This window comes from Cynoglossus semilaevis, chromosome 7, assembly GCF_000523025.1.
Source record: "Cynoglossus semilaevis isolate Cse_v1.0 chromosome 7, Cse_v1.0, whole genome shotgun sequence".
NCBI lineage: Eukaryota > Metazoa > Chordata > Actinopteri > Pleuronectiformes > Cynoglossidae > Cynoglossus > Cynoglossus semilaevis.
This window is the reverse complement of record NC_024313.1, coordinates 7823682-7844931: the sequence shown is the minus strand read 5'-3', so window position 1 is coordinate 7844931 and position 21250 is coordinate 7823682. Positions and strand designations below refer to the sequence as shown.

General features: G+C 40.7%; 3 protein-coding genes across 4 annotated transcripts; 2 read left to right on the top strand and 1 right to left on the bottom strand.

The window, feature by feature from the left end:
- The first annotated feature begins 6 nt into the window (after positions 1-6).
- Positions 7-6142, top strand: naa30 (N-alpha-acetyltransferase 30, NatC catalytic subunit). Its single transcript, XM_008313185.3, has 4 exons — positions 7-940; positions 2725-2848; positions 3431-3486; positions 3632-6142. Exons 1-4 carry the CDS (start codon positions 116-118, stop codon positions 3767-3769), a joined length of 1143 nt encoding a protein of 380 aa, XP_008311407.1. The 5' UTR covers positions 7-115; the 3' UTR covers positions 3770-6142.
- An 886-nt stretch (positions 6143-7028) lies between these two features.
- Positions 7029-14854, bottom strand: armh4 (armadillo like helical domain containing 4). Of its 2 annotated transcripts, none has more exons than XM_008313184.3 (7): positions 14527-14854; positions 12800-13710; positions 11285-11632; positions 10359-10517; positions 10171-10202; positions 9775-9924; positions 7029-9537 (listed from the first exon to the last, which is right to left on the bottom strand). In XM_008313184.3, exons 2-7 carry the CDS (start codon positions 13557-13559, stop codon positions 9466-9468), a joined length of 1521 nt encoding a protein of 506 aa, XP_008311406.1. In that variant the 5' UTR covers positions 13560-13710; positions 14527-14854; the 3' UTR covers positions 7029-9465. The 2 variants fall into 2 exon arrangements, with proteins under 2 accessions (XP_008311406.1, XP_016889315.1); XM_017033826.2 differs by having other exon boundaries at positions 12800-13578.
- Positions 14855-15905: 1051 nt separating this feature from the next.
- On the top strand, positions 15906-20629 carry actr10 (actin related protein 10). The gene is made up of 13 exons (XM_008313183.3): positions 15906-16099; positions 16535-16607; positions 16699-16781; positions 16906-17014; positions 17186-17293; positions 17446-17513; positions 17640-17719; positions 18201-18236; positions 18487-18566; positions 18664-18737; positions 18888-18969; positions 19696-19897; positions 19997-20629. Exons 1-13 carry the CDS (start codon positions 16023-16025, stop codon positions 20176-20178), a joined length of 1254 nt encoding a protein of 417 aa, XP_008311405.1. The 5' UTR covers positions 15906-16022; the 3' UTR covers positions 20179-20629.
- The last annotated feature ends 621 nt before the right edge of the window (positions 20630-21250 follow it).

Sequence of the window (21250 nt, the reverse complement as noted above, 5' to 3'; positions counted from 1 at the left end):
GATTTACATAATATTCAGCCAATTGACGTATATATGTTCTGTTTTTCCCTTCGTGTTGTGGATAAGTTTTTGTCTGGAGTATTCCAACCTTGAATCTCCACCTTAATGCGGTGGGATGGCCACAGTGCCGCCTGGGCCTAGTAACGCACTACCTGCATCCCCGGCTGAAATTCCTGCTTTCCCCGGGGGTGGGAGCGCGGAACCGGCAGGCGCAGGCAAACAACCGGCCTGTCTTATAGAGGAATGTGTACCCGCTGGCACGGGGACGAAGTCACAGACGTCAAACGAAGTTAAAAGGTCGATTAAGAAGAAGCAAAAAAACATGCTAGCTCGTGCTAGCCCGGTGCCATTGCACCTTAAAATGCAAGCTCGAGAGCAGCAGCAGCTGAACGGCTTGGTCAGTCCTTCAGAGGAGCCTAACAGTCACCAATGTGCGGTAAACCGAGCTGACAATCCGAGATCGCCCACGGACAACTGTGACAGCAGCGGCAGCAGTGACGGTACTCCGACTGCAACAAGTAACAGTGAGCATTGCCAACACAAAGGCCACAGCCCCTTCTCCAAAAACGGCAGCCACTCTCCCTTGGATAATAACAGTGTGAACGGAATAGCAAGTTTTATTAGACCCGATTCGGATGAAGGGAAAGACGAGTTTGAGTACACTCAGCCGCCGAGACCGCTGAGCGACGAGCCGCCGGACACTGTCTGTTCGGGCGAAGGTGAAACAGAGCAGCAGCCGCCAGTCGCAGAGCTGGCCCGGCTTCACCTGAACAGCTCCCCCGTTGTAGCGGAAGAGAGTCATGGCATTCGATATGTCCGCTACGAGTCTGAGCTGCAAATGCCGTGGATCATGAGATTGATCACGAAGGACTTATCCGAGCCTTATTCAATTTATACGTATAGGTACTTCATCCACAACTGGCCGCAGCTCTGCTTCCTGGTAAGTGTGTTTGACCCTCAGTCTGTACATCATGTCTTCAAATTAAGTCCTGATTCATTCACTTTTCTCCCATTAGGGATGCAAAGCATTACTTCAATTACAGCTGCTATCGCTTAGGATTGAACCTTAGTCAAATGTAGTGAATAAACAAACACATTTATGCGCAACACGTATGTACATGTCATTTATGGCTAGGGTTTATGCAGCCCTTGGTGAAAAACTATAGCAACCACACTGTCTCCATAATTCTAGACTTTTTTAGCCTTTTAAAAGAAAAGTATGCATTATTGTCAATTAGGGAATGGATGTATACTTGCAGTTAATTACCCGCTGACAGCTGAGATGCTGTTTTAGTATCCCCAACAATGAGTTCAGAAGGTCATACATAGAATATTAAAGGTGGACAGACCTATTTTGGTGGCCAGCTTTAGTTAGGGGTATAAACGGATGGTAGTAACATGGTTTGTGTAACTGGAGCAATTTTTTTATTGATTTATAATCACAAAACTGTGACACTGTGGACTGACCTTTGAATTCAAAGAGTCTCATCTATGATTTGTTTTGTAAATTACTTTTTTGTGACAAAATAAATGGTGATAAAACAATGCTAAGGTTGATTATGTGTGGACGCCATGAATGACAGCTGAATTGCCCTGAAAGACCTTCCCCAAAACAAAATAAACTGCTCAAAAAAGTAGCTCCAAAAGTGTTTTCATGAAGCCCATGCTTCACCACATGCTTCATACTAGATCTCTAACCTTAAAATAAATGCAGCCAATCCCACAGTGTACATTACAAATGTTCAAGTCTTGTCCTTCATATCATTACAGGAATGCAAGTGCAAACAAGGTTTTATAACTTTCACCTGCACGGAGGTCACTTTATTGTACAGTCAGGGGTTTTTGTTTTACATTGAATAAACACTGTACTTTTGTCTGCATCCCCTTAACCTCAAGGTCATGAGTTTCCCACTTGCAGCTTTTCTGTTACACAGCACGTGACATAACAGGAAGTGCCATGTAATAAAGATCAGAGGTCAGCTCAGGGAACTGACAGACTGACAGGAACTGTTGATAAAAGTGCTGCCTGTGTTGCTTGCTTTTCAGCATCTTTTTCTGTAGCCGACACTTACAGTAGAACCAGTGTCGTCAGGAGAATCAAAGTGAAGACATTTACATGAGACAACCTGGTTTGTCATAAATTATTTATGAATAGTCATTAAATTATTGTTATAACATACGTGAGTGAAAGACACCCTTTCTCACAAATTGTTTTCCTTATTTGTTATGTTTTTTTTTTGTCTTGGCCAAGCATGAAACATGTGGTCTGTACTACTAATTACTCTTTTATGTTTCACTCAGTCATAGATGTGACAAAGATATCGTCAGTGTCTTTGATTGTGTGCATTCTTTATACAGAGGATCTTATAATTGGGTCTGTGACAATGGTCACATACAGTAGAGAACCTGTTTTTTTACAACCTTGGCTTTTGTGCTATTAATTCCATTAAGGCTGAGAAGATTTGGCACAGTAGCTGTTCCTGCAGACATTGTGAGCAGAGTACCACACACACACACAGATGGATACTTATGCACAGTTTTAGATTGTTGCAACTCATTCTAAACATTTCTCCTAATAAGACACTAAGGTTTTGTACTGAATTAATACACTGGTTTTGAAGCTTTCCTGATCATTAGTGTTAATGATTTCACCATGTTTTCACCCTATCATTGTACAGAGTGAGTTTACAACACAGAGATCTTGACTGTTGCTGTGCATTGCAGGCCATGGTGGAGCAGGAGTGTGTCGGAGCCATCGTATGTAAGCTTGACATGCACAAGAAGATGTTTCGACGTGGCTACATTGCCATGCTGGCTGTGGATTCAAAACACAGAAGGAAAAGCATCGGTATGTCTTTGTCCTAACAATATACAGGACCATGGGATTGTAAAGAAAAAAGAAATAAAGGCACGTTATTGCATGTCAAATCATATTTATTAGTCTCCTGTAGTACCTGAAGAAACGGGAGAAGGGATGTTCAACAGAGTTGACAAAACTTGAATAGTACAATTTAACACAACCTTTTATGGTGTGATCTTCAAAGACATTAAAATCACACCAGAGAAACATCCTGCTGATTAAAAGTTCTATCTTTAATTGACAAAGATAAATCCTGCTTTGCACTTGCAGTTTGCACAAGTAAACAAAGGGTCCACAGTCATCTTTGTCTTTTTGAGGTGTTTTTTAACCTCAGCATGTCAAACCACAAATACAGCACAGACAGCATGTGTTACACACACTACCCTGCATCCCAGTGTTTGTTTACTGCCATCTTCACGGGTGTCTTTGTGGGTTTATCCCATCTATCCATTTTAATATCTGTTACAAGTATTCCATGGTTACTTAATCCAACACAGTGACCATGGTAACAGGCTTTTTAAATAATATATCAAAGCTTAAATTAAAGAAGTAATACGTTCCTTCTTCCAGGCACTAATCTGGTGAAGAAGGCCATCTACGCCATGGTGGAGGGCGACTGTGATGAGGTAGGCCTGGTGTCTGAGCAGAGTTTTCTATACGAATGTCCTTTCACACAGACTAAACACATAATTAATTTACAGAATGAGATGAAAATTTGTAGAGTATTAAACAAAGCCAGTCTCTGACGCAACTGTCTTTGTGTCCTTTCAGGTTGTATTGGAGACTGAGATCACCAACAAATCAGCTCTGAAGCTGTATGAAAACTTGGGTTTTGTCAGAGACAAGCGGCTCTTCAGATACTACCTGAATGGAGTGGACGCACTGCGGCTCAAACTGTGGCTGCGCTAAAGAAAAGAGGAGGGGACGGAGGGAAACGGACATGTTCAGGAGCAGCCTGACAGCCTCAGCTCTGGCCTGGTCATTTCATCCTACTATACACTCACAGGAAACACACACACAAGAGGAATATGCATACAACTATGTGTAGACCTGCAGACACCGTTTGCCCTTGACTTCTGAACAACTGGTTTAGGAAGAAACAGACTGGAAAAAAAGTCCCACCTGATGTTTTCATAAAGGGGTCCCTGATGCTTTCTGTGACGAAGACGGGCCAGAAGAGGGCGGTGGTCTCTAGGATGACCTTCAAGCTCAAAACGCCACAACGATCAGTCGTGCGGCAGCTCAGGCGAGACATGTCCGACACCTGAGGGGACACTGTCCCACACCAAATCCTTCAACAAAGACAATAACGACAAAAAGAAACAAAACATGTGAAACAAGGAAGCAGGCAGTTTAAAAAAACAGACTGGGAGGAAAATGTTTGTGGAGTTTATTTTTGTGTTTCTTTTTTAACCGTGTAAGTTTGACGGGAACGGAAAAAGCTATAGTATGACTGGGCGTTGTCTTCATGTTTTTCTGAAGGAGGGGGCAAGTGTGTAGCTTGTTTTCGTGTGGTAGGTTTTTTCCCTGTGAGCAAGAGAATGTTTTTGTGTGACTGTGTAAACTTGGTGGGATCTGTGTGTACTGTTGTTTGTTCTTGTCCCTCTCTGCCCCCCGTCTTGTCTCCATCACCTGCCCCAGCCCCCAGAACTATAAGCCTGTAAAGAAGTGCATGTGTTTATTTTAACGTGGATGCAGGACAAAAGCGTGAAGAGTGCGTGTCTGTGAGCCCAGTCTGAGGCTTTTTACCTTCCCACCCCTTCCTGTGTGTGGTGAGAGCATGTCGGTGCAGAGCAGCTGATCCAAACAAATCACTCCACTAGCACCTCATTGTTTTCCTGACGGGTGGAGCTGCCACCTTTCATGCTCCATCTCCCTTTTCTTAATCTTTTATAATCATATCACTATGGAGTGTGAGATTCAATGGGTTTTTTTAACCTCCCTTTATTTCTGCAGATTACATTTTTGCCCTAAATGCACTGCCAACTGCTCCAAAATCCCTAAAGGAGAAAATGAAGACAGTCTTTGCCAATCGTAGTGCAGTCAAACTTTGCAAGCCCTCTGTTTACTTCATTATATAATTCTCCTCATTGCAAGTGCCACTTAATCCATGAGAACTGCAGGCCAAGGCTGCGGCGCTCTGTCCGATAACAGGCACGTGACTGCAGCCTGGGCCTGCCTCTGCTCTGTCCTCAGTGCCCGACCAGAGGCCAAGTGTTACATATGCTGGATTCCTGTTTGAGTATGCTGTGTGTGCGTGTTTATCTTTGATAAAGAAAGAAAAATAGACAAGTATTCTTAGCAGATTATATTTTATTCTGTTTTATTCTTTTTTTTTTTTTTGCTTTTGGTTTGTTGTTATGCGTCTGCACACCTGTACAATCTCACACTGCTGCTGCTGCTTCTGCTGCTATAAGCAGCCGAGTCCACTCTGCACTTCTTCCCAGGTGTCCTAACTTGAATGCACATCCAAACTCGCCTGCATTTTGAGGCCCAGAAATGCGTCATGGGAATATCCACGACGCTTCGATTCCACACTAAATACAGCAAAAGAAGAAGAAAAAACTATTTGGGCTGCTTCTGTTTAAAAACAAAAATGAACAAAGGTTTCAAGCACTTTGGGTGTTGCTGCAGTGTGCATGTGTGTGTAAATGTGTCCTGCTAGTTTGACAACAGTATGAATCTGTCCTGGTAAGACTTTGGTTGCTCTATTCTCAGAAACCCCACACACCTTGCACAGGAAAAACAAAGGGTTAATGATGCTGCTTAATTCCCACCATAGACTGTATGTATGGAATGGACGCAAGTCTCCAGTTTCAGAACAAAGAGTTATTTTAAGGCTTCGACTTACAGTGTGAAATGACACCATGATGAATTGAAAACTGGATATTTGTCAGTATCACTTGCCAATGTCCATTCTCTTTGTGCTTCGTTGTTTTTACTGCTTTATGTCGCATCATATGTCTCACATTTGACATGTCCTGCAGAAGATCTGAAACTACAAGGTCTCCTGGAAAAATGTTCGCTGAGCTTATAAAACTGGGAAGTGAGGATTCCATGTAAACCTTCATTTAGGGCTTTGTACTTGCCACAAACGGCTTTGTCCTATTTCTTATTTACAGTCTATGGTTCTTTGGGCGTAATAAAAAGAAACAACAGATCCCCATCCTTCCTCTCTAGGATTTGAGTTTGTACTCAGTGTTGTGCAGAAGGCAGGGTGCAGAGTAGTTCAGTAGTGAATGGGGTGAATAAGCTGTTAATTTTAAATCAGATTGGTTGAAAAAGAACACAACTACGTGAAAAGTTCTGAATGCAATTTTTGTTTGCAAAGACCATCAAATTTAAAATGATGCAATTGGACGTTTGTGTTTTTTCTTTCCCAATCATTATCTTAGAAAGCGCTCAGAGAAACTGCCAAGCAACACAACATTTGAAATGAGTACAGATCTGCTTCAGTTGTGGACCACAGAACAAACAAAAGACTGTTTTAATTGTGAAAGGACGCGAAGGAAGAGTTTATCAGCAACAACACCAAGACCTGGCTCACATTCAGGGCTGTAACCCCTCAAGCCGAGGTCTGAAAGGGAGAGTAGATGTTTACAGACGTGCCACTCACATCACAGCCTGTGTATGGAAGTTTGTCTGTGTGTGTGCATTTGGAACAATGGATCAGATCACCTGTAATTTTTTTTTTTTTTTGTCAGATTTGTATACGAGTGTTGCTCTGTTCGACGTATCGAGAGCTTTTTTTTTTGTTTGTTTGTTTTTGGTGATTCACCTTTTGGGTAAGGCGGTGATATGGGTTGATTAAAGTTTTGTTTTCCCAATTTCTGTTTTAATTAGACCATCCAGAGATGAAACGTAAAAAAATATCTCGACACTAATTCATTTATTCTCAATTCTGTCTTTCCTTTCAATGCCCCATTCTTCTGTGTTCTTTTACTTTTTGGGCATTTTCTTCAAATATGTTTAAGATGGATGAACACATGAAATGCGTCACTCCCTAACACATTAATATATATTAGGTTTTATTCTCATATTCTCTCTCATTTGAACCCTGGCAGCTCCTCTCTAACATGAACAACTGGCCTCTTGAAACGCAGTGTTTTTTTACCATCACAGGAATTTATTGTCACTGTGAAATTAGCAGCCATTGCTTTTGGTGTTGCACCGTTCTACCTGACAGTGACTCCTCTGCCTTTGGATTCAATTCTGACTTGACATGCCAGTAGGTGTTCCTCCACAATTCACTGTTTACCACTGGTTCCTTTCTTTTGTAACTCACAGTGAAGCAATCAGTCGTTCTTCGTTTGCAACGAGATATTTACCCCTGAGACCACTTAAACTAACAGTTTATCGTTTTACGAGTGGTGCTGTGCCACAAAATGTCAAAGCCCACCGGGGCTTTCTACAGTGTTTTCAGGGCATCCAGAACTGCCTTCAACATCACCATGAAGTGTGTGAGAAGGAGAGTGAAGGTTTTTCCTGCATGTCAAGTTTTCTTTTTTTCTCCTCTGCCCTGTCCCTTCTCTTGATTTTGATCTGGAAATTATCCAATAGCTTTTATTTAATGTGGAAAAAGAACACAGAAATAAATTATTTGATTTTTTTAATGCTGTAACCGGGGTTGTCATTTGTCTTTTCAGTTCAAGTCCATTACACTTTGACATCACAATAGTAGATGTAATAAGACACAAAAAGTCCACATTATTTGCTAAAAATGAGTTTTTGTATCTACATAAAAAAACTAACTATTTTACATCACATCCTAAAACAGTATTATTGCATATTAACAGGCAGGAAGAACATGACATGACTCACAAAGATACAGAAAATCTGTTTTTTAAACAAAGCACAACAAATAGTGTTTACACAATGGCAGTGTACAAATGGAAAATGGAAAGTGTACAAATATTTTTTTTCTTTATGGTTACTCTTACATCATCCAGGTTTTCCGATTAATAATGAATGGAAAATCTCCAGAATAATGACACAAGACAAAAATCATGTCTTTATTGGCATTGATTGACGCGCTCAAAAGAGAAGTTGTGCAAACTGAGCCTGCTCGAAAGAAAACTGTCGGACAGAGTTCGCACTCTGTTTGTGCTTTTCCAGAAAACACACTTGTCATGTTAATGATCTTTTAATGCTACATACTTTTTGGATGATAGTGTTCTGTGTGCTTGTCACAGTTACACAGTAAATAAAAAAATATATATTTACATATACACATAAGTTGCATTAAGGCTTGGACTTGCGCACAGGGAGATGGACAGAGGACATGGACAGATATGCTACTCTATTTTAGCACATTCTAACACCAAGTCTAAACAGACAGAATACTGTCCTGGTTTGACTACAGCAACTTCTACCACTTAGCACCACTTTAAACCGCAATTAAACAATCGCTAAGTTTGCAGTTTTCAGTTGTGTGAACGAGCAGAGGCGATGAGATTTGGGAGCAGGTGCAAGAGAGTCAGGAGAACAGTAATGAAAGTCAGCACTAATAGAACAGAGAACTTGTGTGAGTGAGCAGGATAGGAGATCATTTTAGAATCTGCTGGTAATTTCTGACCTGTCAGTGAGATGACAGGGGCAACAGTGGCTCAACTCTGTTTGAGGTGCTGATCCAGGTCGTTTAGAAATTGGCAATTAAGTTCCTTTCATTGAAATTAAAGAGGCTTCCTCCGTTGTAACTGATTGTTGAAAAAGGTCCAGGTATTTGGTTAAGGTAAAATTAACGCCTAAATAAAGAGACATTATGTTGAATGACACAGGTCACCCTGCGTTAAAGGCTAAAAACAAAGTTATTGCTCCTGTTCTAAATACAGTTTAAAATACCTACAGTCCCTAGATGATTTTCGCATTTCACATGTTTTCTTCTGATCACAAATGTTCCTCATTAGAGAACTTTGAAGGTGCAGGTCGGCAGGTTTTTGCAAGTTTTGACAGAGGAGGACACGCGAGCAGGCCTAATGCTAAGTATATCAGGCTCGCTATTTAAATGTTATGTCCTGTATAAATAAAATAAAATGGCTTCTTTAACTGTGTCTTTTTCACCAAAATACTGTGCAAGAAGTACAAATGTATTTACACAAACAAAGCTGACCACAGGTCAGCTCCATCAGATTTACATTGAGAGTATTTACATTTTCCTTACACAACTCCTCCCAGTCCTTTGACTGTATAACAGAACCCCCCCCCAATCGAAACACAGAACCTTTTTAATACCAATGCTGTCAGTCAGCCAATTTACCCTGCTAATGCATTTATTTTACAAGGAGCATTTTTATTGTTTTTTTTTTTTTTAAGAGTCAAAGTGCATCACACCAACCATGTCAAACCATTAGAGTCAGCATCACCTGGCAATGCTCAAAAGTGTTTTAGGCAGGGAAAGGGGGGAGTACAAAGCCCACCACTGTGCAGCCTGTGCAAATTGTGCCACATACTCAGTCACATTGTGTGGATCAGATGAGTCATGGCCAAAACAGCACAGAGTGATTGGAGATGTGGTCGTCATAGCAATGCTGATGTTGGCCAAGCCTCTTTTACTGGCGCATCAGGCAGTGGTCGCCATTGAAAAAAAACAGCCCGAAACTGTCTCATCAGAATTCATCTTCAGAGCTGTCAGCCAGCAGCATAGTCTGGTCCTGGTGGCTAGTACAGGGCTCTCCAGGCTGTAGGGAAGAAAACAGAAAAAAAAAAACTTAAACGCTTAAAATCCAAGAATTCCCTGAAAATGAAGAATAATATGACATCCCTCATCTACTGCTCGTTTCTTTGCAGGATTGCTGGGATGGCCACTAAAAAAAACAAAACAAAATAATTCCCAAACAAATAAAAAAGCCTATTTCATACTGTAAATAGTCCATCCATATGAAAGAAAACATGAATACATCAGTAAAGGCACTGACCTCTGGCTGTCTAACCTTCCTTCTCTGATGCTTGAAGCTGTTCCGTCTCTTTCGGTGAATCATCCTGATGCTGTAGAGGGCGCCAACAATTAGGAGGGCCCCGGTGATGCCAATTCCTACAGGGGCCAACATGCCTGACACATACCCCGCCTGTTAGTAGTAAAGACAATGCTCAGCATGTAGCCATGTGGGAGACAGTTGTATAAAATACAGTATATGCAATAAATACATATGCTTTTATTATCTTAGGATAATCAACATTACAGCTTGATTAATTGTGACTTTTGGTTTTAATGGGGTATGTTGAGGGTTAAAGGAATGAAGAATGTCGCCTGCCACATTTTAAGCCCACTTAAGGTGTGAAGACCTATCAAGGACAGAAGGGGGCAGTCTTACCTTTTCTCTGATCAGCTCTACCCAGCTCCGGACTGAAAGAGAAATGCCACAGATGAAGCACAGCAACATTTTTTTTTACTTGAATTCAGAATATTATAAAAACATCATCGAGTATACATATATAATATAACAGTAAGAAGAAGAATTCAGCAGAGCAGAAATAAGGTTTAGAGATCATGTAGACATACTCAGCCCCTGGTTGTGTTGAACCCAGACAGGAGGAGGAGGGATGAGACTGTATGGAGGCTGAGTTAGAGATGTTTTAGTTGAATCTGTCTGGTCCTCTTCACTTTCATCTTCCACTGATTCCTCAGAGTTCTCGTCCTTGTCTTCCTCGTCTGCCTCCTCTGTGGGGAGTAAAACCATTTACTTAACAACCCAGAATAAAGAAGCACATTTATGACTGGAAATAAACCGCATGTAAACCCTCAGGGAATAAAAGTTGCCTTAGCCTCAGACTCCATCTCCTCTAACCCTGATCTAGATTTGTGCACGGGGCGATTGGCTACCATGGTAACTGTTGTCATAGTGTGCTGGATGAAGGATGAGAGGGAGGGGCTGGCGGTGGGCAAGTACTCGTCAAGGTTGGGTGTCCTCACAGCAACTACAATTCCCCAAATCCCAGAAATGTGAACATTTAGTCAGATAAAAAAAGCATGTTCTGCTAAAACCCATTACAGCAATTTTAGAAAAAAATGTGAATTATATGTGCAATTATTTCCAATCAATTTACACTGTTTACAATTTTGAGGAGAAAAAAAACTACAGCTTTAAATTATACTACTATACTAAATTACGCTAGTATGAAATACTATAGTGCCGTATACCTTACATTATGATGCTATTGTCACATAACATTTGTTTGATGAAGGGGTAGAATTAAAACATACTTTTAGTTGTGGTGCTACTTCATGTACAGTTTGCCTTTGCCTGGTTAAATGGCAAATATTTTATATTTAAGGCTTTTCCTCATCATGTTAGGCAAACATAGTGGAGCTGCATTTTAATATTATTCATTATTCATGCTGGTGGTAAGTGGAAGGGTAAATCTTTTCAGCAGTGGTACATGATGTAGAAAGTTTGACAACCACTGCTAACAGATATAAACTCTCACCTCGTTCAGTGGGCTCATCTGGTTCAGTTCCAGCATGTTGCTGTGAAACAGACGGAACCACAGTGCCTATCGGTTCCTGGAGCTCTGCGCCGGATGTCTGCCAAGGTGACATCCACTCTGGTATCAGCAGGGACGGGGCATGTGAAGGACCATCACCGTCAGTCTCCCCTGTGACCAGCTGCTCCATGTCCACTTCAGATAACAGAAGAGGCACTGGTGTGAAGCCTGCTGCTGCTGCTGCCCCCTCTGGTGTCATGTCTTCAGAAGGATCAAAGATGAGAGGGAGAGACTTTGATGACATGGTGCCCTCTATGGCCTCATCCTGAGAGAGTGGGTCAACAGTCTCCGCTGCAATTTGTGTTCAAACCAACACAGAGGCAGAATGAAGGTCATGATATTATACTGTGACAATTTCATTTTGAAAGGGCAGAAGTGCTCGGATCTTTTGTTTAAAGTTGATGAAACGTTGAAGCCAATGATGCACAATTGCAATCATGGTTTCTTTACACCAAACACTTCTGGCAGCCATTGTGAAAATTTACAAGCCCTTTTTATCCAGCAGACGAGTATAGACTAATCAGTATTAATGGCAGAATCTTGGAGCGGCAGTTAACACTTTACCTGCTGATTTCTCATTAGAAGCACTTGCACTCTCCAAGAGCATCGTTCACTGAGACACAGTGAAAGCAGGATTGGAAAAATGTCTCCCTTTAGCCAAAAGACAGCACACAGGGGGCAGTCAAAGTAAAAACAGCATATTACTGCATATCTAGAGGCAAACCCTGTAGTCCAGGACATTTCTTAAGTGGGCAAAAAACTGCTTGTAAAAACTGCAGTCCTTTGAAATGAAACCATTTGGGAATTTAAAGGATTTTTTGCCGTAATTTTGCTAGTAGGCTTCATAAAACAAGCAATTCCAGTGATAATAGCTGGATCACATGTTAGTTCAGACAGACTATGTTGATTCATTTTGCTATATTGAAAAATAACCTGTCTTTGTTTGGAATGTCTGCTCTGGGAGAGTTAACTGTGGGAATATTACACACCACAGTTCCTCTGTTGTTAAAATTTGTACTTGGAATTTGGATTTGATTATGCGTCTCCTCTGAAAGGATGAGCAATCAGAGAAACAGGGAGCGAGAGGGGTTGAATCCTCTAAAGACTTGTTCAGCATGCCTGGCCTCAAGCATTTGCTGGCAGTTGTGTGTCCTTTTCTTTTCCTCTAGACTGGAAAAAGTCAGGAATAGAAAGTAATTAGACTGCTACAGGTCCCAGCTGGGGTTTGATGTGGAGTGTGGAAAAAGCATATTTCTACTTTGCCATTCATCAAATGCAATCTCTGCCACAAAACTAGTTTTCATTTAATCACTTTTGTTTGATAAATCCTCCTGAAATCTTGGGAATGCAGTTATGATTACTGTGGAAGGTAATTCCTGTTAGCTACACTGGTCGTCTGACTCTTCTATCTTTTCTGATTATTTTAACGCTGACATAAACACTAGCTTTCTGTCTTACCTCCATCAGGTCTTGTTGCCTCTGTCCACAGACTATCCAGTCCATCATCTTTCGGCATCAAATTTGGTCCAAATTCTGGTATTAAGGGCTCAGGGAATGAGGGAATGATTGTTGCTTCATCATGACCCCACATTGTCAGAGGTGTTGAGGTCACAGAGGCAACACTGGGGATGGGACTTTCAGAAGTTAGTCTCTGGACAGTTGAGGGGTTTGAAGTTTCTGCATAGGATGGTGGCCTTGTTTCTCTTGATGTCCTCATTTTTTCCATGCTCACCTGCTCTGTCGCATCTGCAGGTGGTGGCTTTTGTTCATCTCTACCAGACCTGCTCTCCTCACTTCTCTCTAGTTCCTCTGACAGAAGTGATTCTGACTGTCTGTCAGTATCTCTCATTTCAAATGAGCGCCTGACCTTCTTTACTCGGCTTCTTTGACTCAATTGCTCCACATGAGCCTTACTCGGCCATGATCGTCCATCAAGGCTGTCCCCATTTTCTGACTGCACCACTGGAGCTATCCCCTCAGGGCCGGCTCCTCCTGTTGTATCTCCATTCAGTATTAGGCCACTCACATGTTCTGTTTTACTCAGTACAGACTCTACATACTCATCTCTGTTGCGTGATGACTTAACATTCACTATTGATTGGTCAAAATCCCCATCGCAATTGCTGTCCTGCGTTAACGGTAAGTGGACAGGGGTCCCATAGACACAGAGACAGGTCCCAGCCAGGAGAAGGCGATAGAGCAACCCAGACATCAGCATCTCTGTCTCGTCTGGGCGCCTGCAGAGAGTGGACGTGAAAGACAAATGCTAATAAGCTCAACTGAGGTGTTAACACTCGTCTGCAACTTCTGTGCTTTGTCTCCCAGCAGTGTTGTGAACGGAGAGTGAGACAAAGCAGAGCAGGAGGTGTCTGGAAAAGAAAACAGGTGACATTAGGGGAACTTTGTAGAAGCTGTGATTCCCACAGAGCACAGCATTTGTTCTCGCCTGATACTGTTGTTGTATCATTTGGATGAAAAACACTTTTTCCTGCACCCATCACTTCACTGTGTGTCAACTGCAAATAAATGCACGTGCAGATACACACAAACAAACCCTCAAACACACAGGGGCACGGACAAACAGTGACTTTGTCTATTGTTACCACTAGGTTGTCCACTCTTGACGGAAACCATCAATGTTACATTATATTGACAGACATCTGCACCTCTATAAAGGCAAGGATATATTCAAACGCATGGCAACTCTTTGAGGTGTTATATTTTGTCATTCCCCTAATAGTAACATGATGTACTGGGTGACACCCTGTCTGCTAAATCAGACCGAGAGAAGACATCATTCCAACAATGTCATAATCAATGCAAGACACTATTCTCCAGTGTTCCCTTTTAACACTCTCATTAAAATATTCACAATAAATACCTGCAGCCAGAATGTCCATGCAGTCAAACACCACCTCCACCACCACATAACCACATAATATTTCCAGCAATTTTGACTGCATGCGGTGTGAACATCGTATTATACAATCTGGCTGCAAAGACTTACAATAAACACAAAGCTTGACGTTGCCTTTTACTGAAGCTTCAATCCACACTCACTAAATGAACCTCAGCCCGTCATTTTACAAAGCACAGAGAGCGATACTAACATGTTATCAATGTCAGTCGCATGCATATATATACACACACATACAGCATGTGGCTAAAAATAAAGGTGGCTTTACCTTTGCGGAGTTTGTGCAGGTTTGATGCCGGGATGATGTTCTGCTCCTCATGCGATGTCTTACGCAGTTGTTATGGTATGGATAGGAATCCAGGTTCGACTGGGGAGGGAATGGGAAAGAGGAGATGCTTGTTGTTGTGCAGCTCAGCGTCACTGGCTGTGAAGTGTCTGCGTAAATCCGCCTGCCGCTTTCTGCGCTTTTTTCTCTCTCTCGCGTGTTGGAACCTAGTGCTTCAGATCTGCAGGATTGGTTCAACCCGAACGTTTTTGTCTGATTTATAATCAGGGTAAAGTTTCATCATCTTCCGATAGAAATCAGGTCGATCCAGTGTCATTTTTTGTCTGTGGTATTTATCGGATTTAAAAAAAACAAAACATAAAACAAAATACTTAATAGTAAGGATAGTAGTAATAGGGGGTAATTAAATGTAAAACAGTAACCAAGCAATACAATACAATAACAACAGCAATTGAAACAGATTATAACCTAAATCCAATGCACAGGAATAAAGTAATGCTTTTAAAAATCTAACAACTTAAAAATGTTTAGCTTTTTTTAATGATTGCTTCTATTTTAAACCTTACATAGCAAAAACGGACTACCAGTTGATTGTGTGTCTTTTATTACACTGCAATTATGGAACTAAGTTCAAATATACTCTGTATTCTATATTATTTATTCAAGTTCCAAGACAACACCATACCCAATGGTCTTTAGTATGATCATTCACTTCAGATATTCACTTCAGATATTCTATGAGTGAGTCAATAAAATTTGCGTTTGGTTGTTTTAATGTTGGCAGAGAACGCAACAATGAAAATCCAGTTAAATGGCCCCATGTAAATTGTGTACTTTCCAAAAAGGATGTTTTTGTTAGATCTGTCTGTTTCCTGTTTCTGCTGTCTGTTGTGTTGTTAATTTCTTAGATAATATAAAATGTAGGGGAAATAAAAAATTACTTCAAGGATATATAGTATATTCGACGTCTCAGTTTATTCCCCCAATATTTGTGTAGTCCTACAATTAGAAATTATGAAAATACAACGGCTAAAATCTACATATTTACCTTGAAATTTGTCTGAAATGTTTCTGACATTCCCATTGTATCTATAACTATTAATTGATTATGCTAAATTGCTTTATGTAGAAAATTGTCTAATTGGTATTTGTACATGCAGCTTTATGTCTGTATATAATCTTGTGGTACTAGTCCTGCTGTTTGTGTCAGATAAAGCAGATTAAATTATTTTCTTTGCTGGCTCTCAAAGAAAAAATATTGCATACACGTGCTGTCTTTCTCTATTGTATATTTTTATTTGTTATCTTCATTTTAGGATGAGCATATTTTTAATCAGGCAGTAACATGACGTCACTGTGTGCAGCAGGACCCAACCTAGCCCAACAGGAAGACGTCAGATTTTTTCTTTCAATAGGATGCTGTAGATTTACGGCTGCTCTCAGTGATCATCCGAATACAGTGCAACTAAGTTAATACGATGCCATTATTTGATGGTTTGGGAAGTGGGGGAGAGAAAACCGCAATTGTCATCGATATCGGTGCTGCGTTCACAAAGTAAGTATCAGTCGTTATGTCAACTTGCTACTGGTTAGCATAAACGCTAATGCTAGCGATGTTTATATCTTACTGACACCTTAGTATTAAAACTCTTTTAACACCTCTCCCTACTAAATACAAAGTAACATAGATTTTATTTCAATCAGGATGCGTAACATAAATATCCTTAATATTGTGGTTGTATTCAGAGTGTTGAATAATCCCAAAGGCAAAACACATGATAATCCAAAGATTCTTTATAATAATGACGCCTTTGTCCTCTCCTCTCCCATGACATTCGTCACAATGCTGGGTTCTTTCTATCATATGTGTAACATAGTATACAATAGAGTTTTAAAAATACTGCAGATTTAATGCTGTGTTTTGAAAAATTACAGAGAAAACAACTCTCTCCATCTCATCAGTTCACTTTACACTTTTGTTTCTTTGCAGATGTGGTTTTGCAGGCGAAACGGGGCCAAGGTTCATAATTCCGAGCGAAATCCGGAAACCGGGCCATCAACAGGTGAGATCCTCCACTGTCTTAGTCCTTCTGATGTAGTGTTATTCAAAAGTACAAATAATTGCTGACACGATTCCTTGTCTCTCTGTTTTAGCCTATCAAAGTTGTTCAGTACAACATCAACACAGAAGAGCTTTATGTCATACTCAAAGAGTTTATCCATACACTATACTTCAGGTGAGGCGGTCCTGCTCTGGTCAAACTTGAAATGCATGTTCTGATCGCAAGTTTGAGTATGTGTTGTTGTCTAAGCATTTATTAGGGGCACACTTAAGTTCCTATGTTGTATTTTTTGAGACAGACACTTGCTGGTCAACCCTCGAGACAGAAGAGTGGTCATCATCGAGTCCATCCTCTGTCCTTCTCACTTCAGGGAGACTCTCACCAAGGTTTTCTTCAAACAGTTTGAGGTAAGATGTCAACCTATCAGCATTTTGTTGGAACTGTGTATAATAATCAAAAGTAGTATCATTGTAGGAGGTTTGCAATATCATCTTCACTTTTGTTTCAAGTATTATGCACATTTTTGGTTGGTGAAGACTGTGTTTTAAGGTTTTACCCCTGTTGGTGGCGTTGCACAGGTTCCCTCCATACTCTTTGCCCCGAGCCACCTCATGGCTATCATGACATTGGGCATCAATTCTGGACTGGTGATGGATTGTGGCTACACAGAGACACTGGTGCTGCCTGTATCCTTTTTAATTTAAAAAAGTGCACTTAAGTCTGGATTAATATTATTCTCATAATTCTCATATTCCAATAAGTCTTTAAGTGATGTATATTCATGTCATCACATTGTAAATGTACACAATCTACTTTTTTACCTTAGCTGCAACATTAGGTTTATGAGTGCACTCTCATTTTGCCAGCCTGGGAGTCTTTACCTCTGGGAGGAAAAGCCATCCATAAGTGAGTACCAGTTCCAGATGAAAGGGTCTTTAATGATTCTTGATTATTGTTCATATATTGTGTCTACACAAGTGCCTCTTTGTCTTATTTCTGCCCTGACGGCATATATTTGTGCTGTAAATGTAGGGAGTTGGACGGACTTCTTGTGGAGCAGTGCACTGTGGACACAGATACTTCCACTGGGCAGAGTGTACCAGCTGTCTTAGGTAATTAGTGAAACACACACCGGGCACCATCTGCCTTTGTCTCCCAAATAGGTGAGCTTGTATTGCACATATGGACTGCTGATTTGGTCTGTTAGAAAGTACAAAGATGTAATAGCGTTCAACCGCTTCACATCATTGACTTTTGAAAACACATTCTGTTTCAGATGATCACGTGTATAACCAGGAACAAATCTCTAATTATAAGTTTTTAAAATAAGTGTATGTCAGCAGATAATGCATATTTTTAACAATCTATTGGACAATACAGCTTCCTATATTATAGCCCCTAGAGAGGCATTCATTATGTGACCTAAATTTGTTCAACACACTGCAGTGTTCACTTGTACTTTTCAGATGCTGAGTCTGCACATTCATAAATCTCACTAGGAAATAAAAGAAAGGGGGGATTTGGTGAATCTGAGTACACTCGTGCCTGGAAAAAAAAAGTTTTTTATTGTGTGTTTGATGACTTTCCCGTCAGGGTCCATTGGGGAGGAGACTGTGGAGGATATTAAAGGTGGGTTCAACTGTTTTTGAACTGTTTGTTTATGAGAGGATGAGTTTTGAAGCTATAGAAATTCTTTCTTCAGAGCAACACTATCAATCAGAGCAGATAGAAGTGTGAACTTGTTTCTGTTTTGTTTATATAATCATCCACACAACAATTCTGTTTGTCAATGTATGTGTTAAAGCATATTGTGTTTGTTAAAAGTTTTGAATTGGACAATTTCACACAAAATAATTGATGATTTCATACTGTGCTGCAGTGAGGACGTGTATTGTTAGTGACTTAAAGAGGGGTCTCAAGATCCAAGAGGCCAAATTTAACCTGGACGGCACAGCAGAGGTAAACAACAGCCCCCGCTCGTGAACAGTTTATTCTTTTATTAATGTCTGAAGATGTAAAGTCATGTTGTAAGTCTTATTAAACAATGTGTTTGTAGCGTCCAGCTCCTCCTCCCGATGTTGAATATCCACTGGACGGGCAGAAAATCCTCCACATCAAAGGGTCGATTAGGTACCAAATTAGAATGTGCTTTAAATCTCCTCTAGTGCTAAAAAAATAAATAACACTCTGATTTACAGTTACATGCATGAATCTTTATTTTATTTTTTATTTTTTTATTTTTGGTCTGAGTATGGCTCACAGATCTTCTCATGTCTTTAGGGACTCCGTGATGGAGATTCTGTTCGAACAGGACAACGAAGAAAAGAGCGTTGCTTCTCTGATGCTTGATGCTCTCGTTAAGGTGGGCAGAAGTAATTTTGAAGTCCTGTTATTTGTTTGGCAGCTTTGATTAACAAGGAGTTTAAAAAAAAAATCAATCCCAAAATGTCAATCTACTTCAGCATGTTTGTTACTAGATCAAATCCCAAAATGTTGCAGTTTTTTAAGTAACAATTTTATTATGTTTAGCTTGATTTATTAATTATTTAGAAACAGAATTTCTCCGTCTCGTACTACTAAGCCAAAGCTGTGTAACTGAGAACACTTTCTTCCCGTCGACATCAGCACACAACAGCCTAATTTATTTTAAAAAGTTCAGCAGCAGCAGCAGCAGACACTTCCTGCACCTTAAGCAGGAAGTTCAAACCGCTACCAGTGCAGTACTCTATTCAGGAGGAGCTGAACCCCAGCAGGTCTCTGGAGGCATCAGCTCACACACACACACACACACAGTAAAGCAGCGCTGCAGTAAAGTTTTACGCAGCAACTGTCATCCATCACAGTTTGCTGTGGTCTGCACCTGTCCTCATAAACACAGTGTTCTCATGTAGCACAGACATGACAGAGGACAGGAGTGGCTGACAATTGTCCAAAATGTTTTCTCCACCAAATCTGAAAAGATGTTGTAAAATAAATCAATACAACATCGTCGCTCTCTGACATATGCACAAAAAGCCGATTCCCCTCTTGGAGATAAACATGTCTGCAGGTGCTGTGATTTGCTCAATATGTACGCGTTTGTGTTCAGTGCCCCATTGACACTCGTAAAGTGCTCGCTGAAAACCTGGTGGTGATTGGGGGCACGGCCATGATGCCTGGCTTCTTGCACCGTTTGCTGGCGGAGATACGCCTCCTGGTGGAGAAGCCCAAATATAGCAACGTGCTGGCCAGCAAGAACTTCTGTATACACGCTCCACCTGCCAAACCCAACTGCACCGCTTGGCTCGGAGGTCAGATGTCACTCAGAATTGATCACAACTACACAAACCTCAAATATTCCTTTTACTTATCATTTCTAAGGTACATGTTAATAAATCCTCTGTTAACAGGAGCCATTTTTGGGGCCCTCCAGGACGTCCTGGGCAGTAGGTCTGTATCACGTGATTATTACAATCAGACCGGTCGCATCCCAGACTGGTGCTGCCTGAGCTCTCCTCCTCCTGAGTCGCTGTATGATGCAGGAAAGACTCCTCCGCCTCTGATGAAGAGAGCTTTCTCCACAGAGAAGTAGAGTTTGTTATAACTCTTCCTTTCACCCTGTAAAAAAGGAAAGCATTTATGTAACATCTCAACACTAGTTGAGTCCAGTAGACAATAGGTTTTGTATGAAGATATTGAGGACTGTTTGGGGATCAGCTGAGCTGTTTCTTTTGTCAGGCACAGACTGAGCAGATGCTGAGGTTTAACAGTGACGTGCTCCAATGATCCCGGTGTGAAAATTATTTAATTTGCTGCACGCAGCCACAGCGTCCTTTGCCCCAATTTCATTAAGCAAGGCTAAGAACTTCTTTGTGCCCACATTCCTCCTGACTCGGAGCTCTTTGTTGTTTCTGATATGTGGATGAACAAGTCTCCCCCTGACAATAAAAAACCAACAGGATTCTGAAATGGAATTAAAATGCTATTTATTTGCACTTAGCCTTGTGAAGTCAGTATAATGTATTAAAGGTCCTGCACACTCACGTGCGTGTTCTTAGTCATTTGTTTTCGCCTGAAAGTCTTAAGTAACTCTGCTGTTGAGTAAGTTTGTCAACTATAATAAGTTAAAAAGAGAAAATATAGTATAACATTAAAAAGGAAGCTACGAGATCAAATACTTTAGGAACTTTCAGTGAAGCTTTTTGAAAAGCCACATAAAGGTTTTGGGCTTAATATCAGGAGCCATTTTTTTGTGGGAACCTGGTCAAAATTAATGCTACGATAAAAGTTAATATGTAACAGTTACTAACAAAATAGTTGTTGAAACCTGGAAAACTTGTCTTGACAATGGGATAAATACTCAGCTTCAAATTAACCTTTATAAATATTCAAAGGCTTTCCTTGTACTTTTTTTCAGTATATTCTGCAGTACTCAAAAATGCCATCAACTGCCCTATCACCTTTATTTATAAGGTTGAATAGTTATTGCAGCTCCTGTGAATAGTAAAAAATAGTAATGTCAGTGTGAGCCTGACCAAAAAGACTTCCAGTAAAACCTGCTCTGTTCTTTTAACAGATGACATTTTCATTCACAGTTTCCATGAATGTGTCCCAGATTCTGTTGTTCAACCCATTTTCTACTGTGCTGTTAGCGTGTTGTTGTT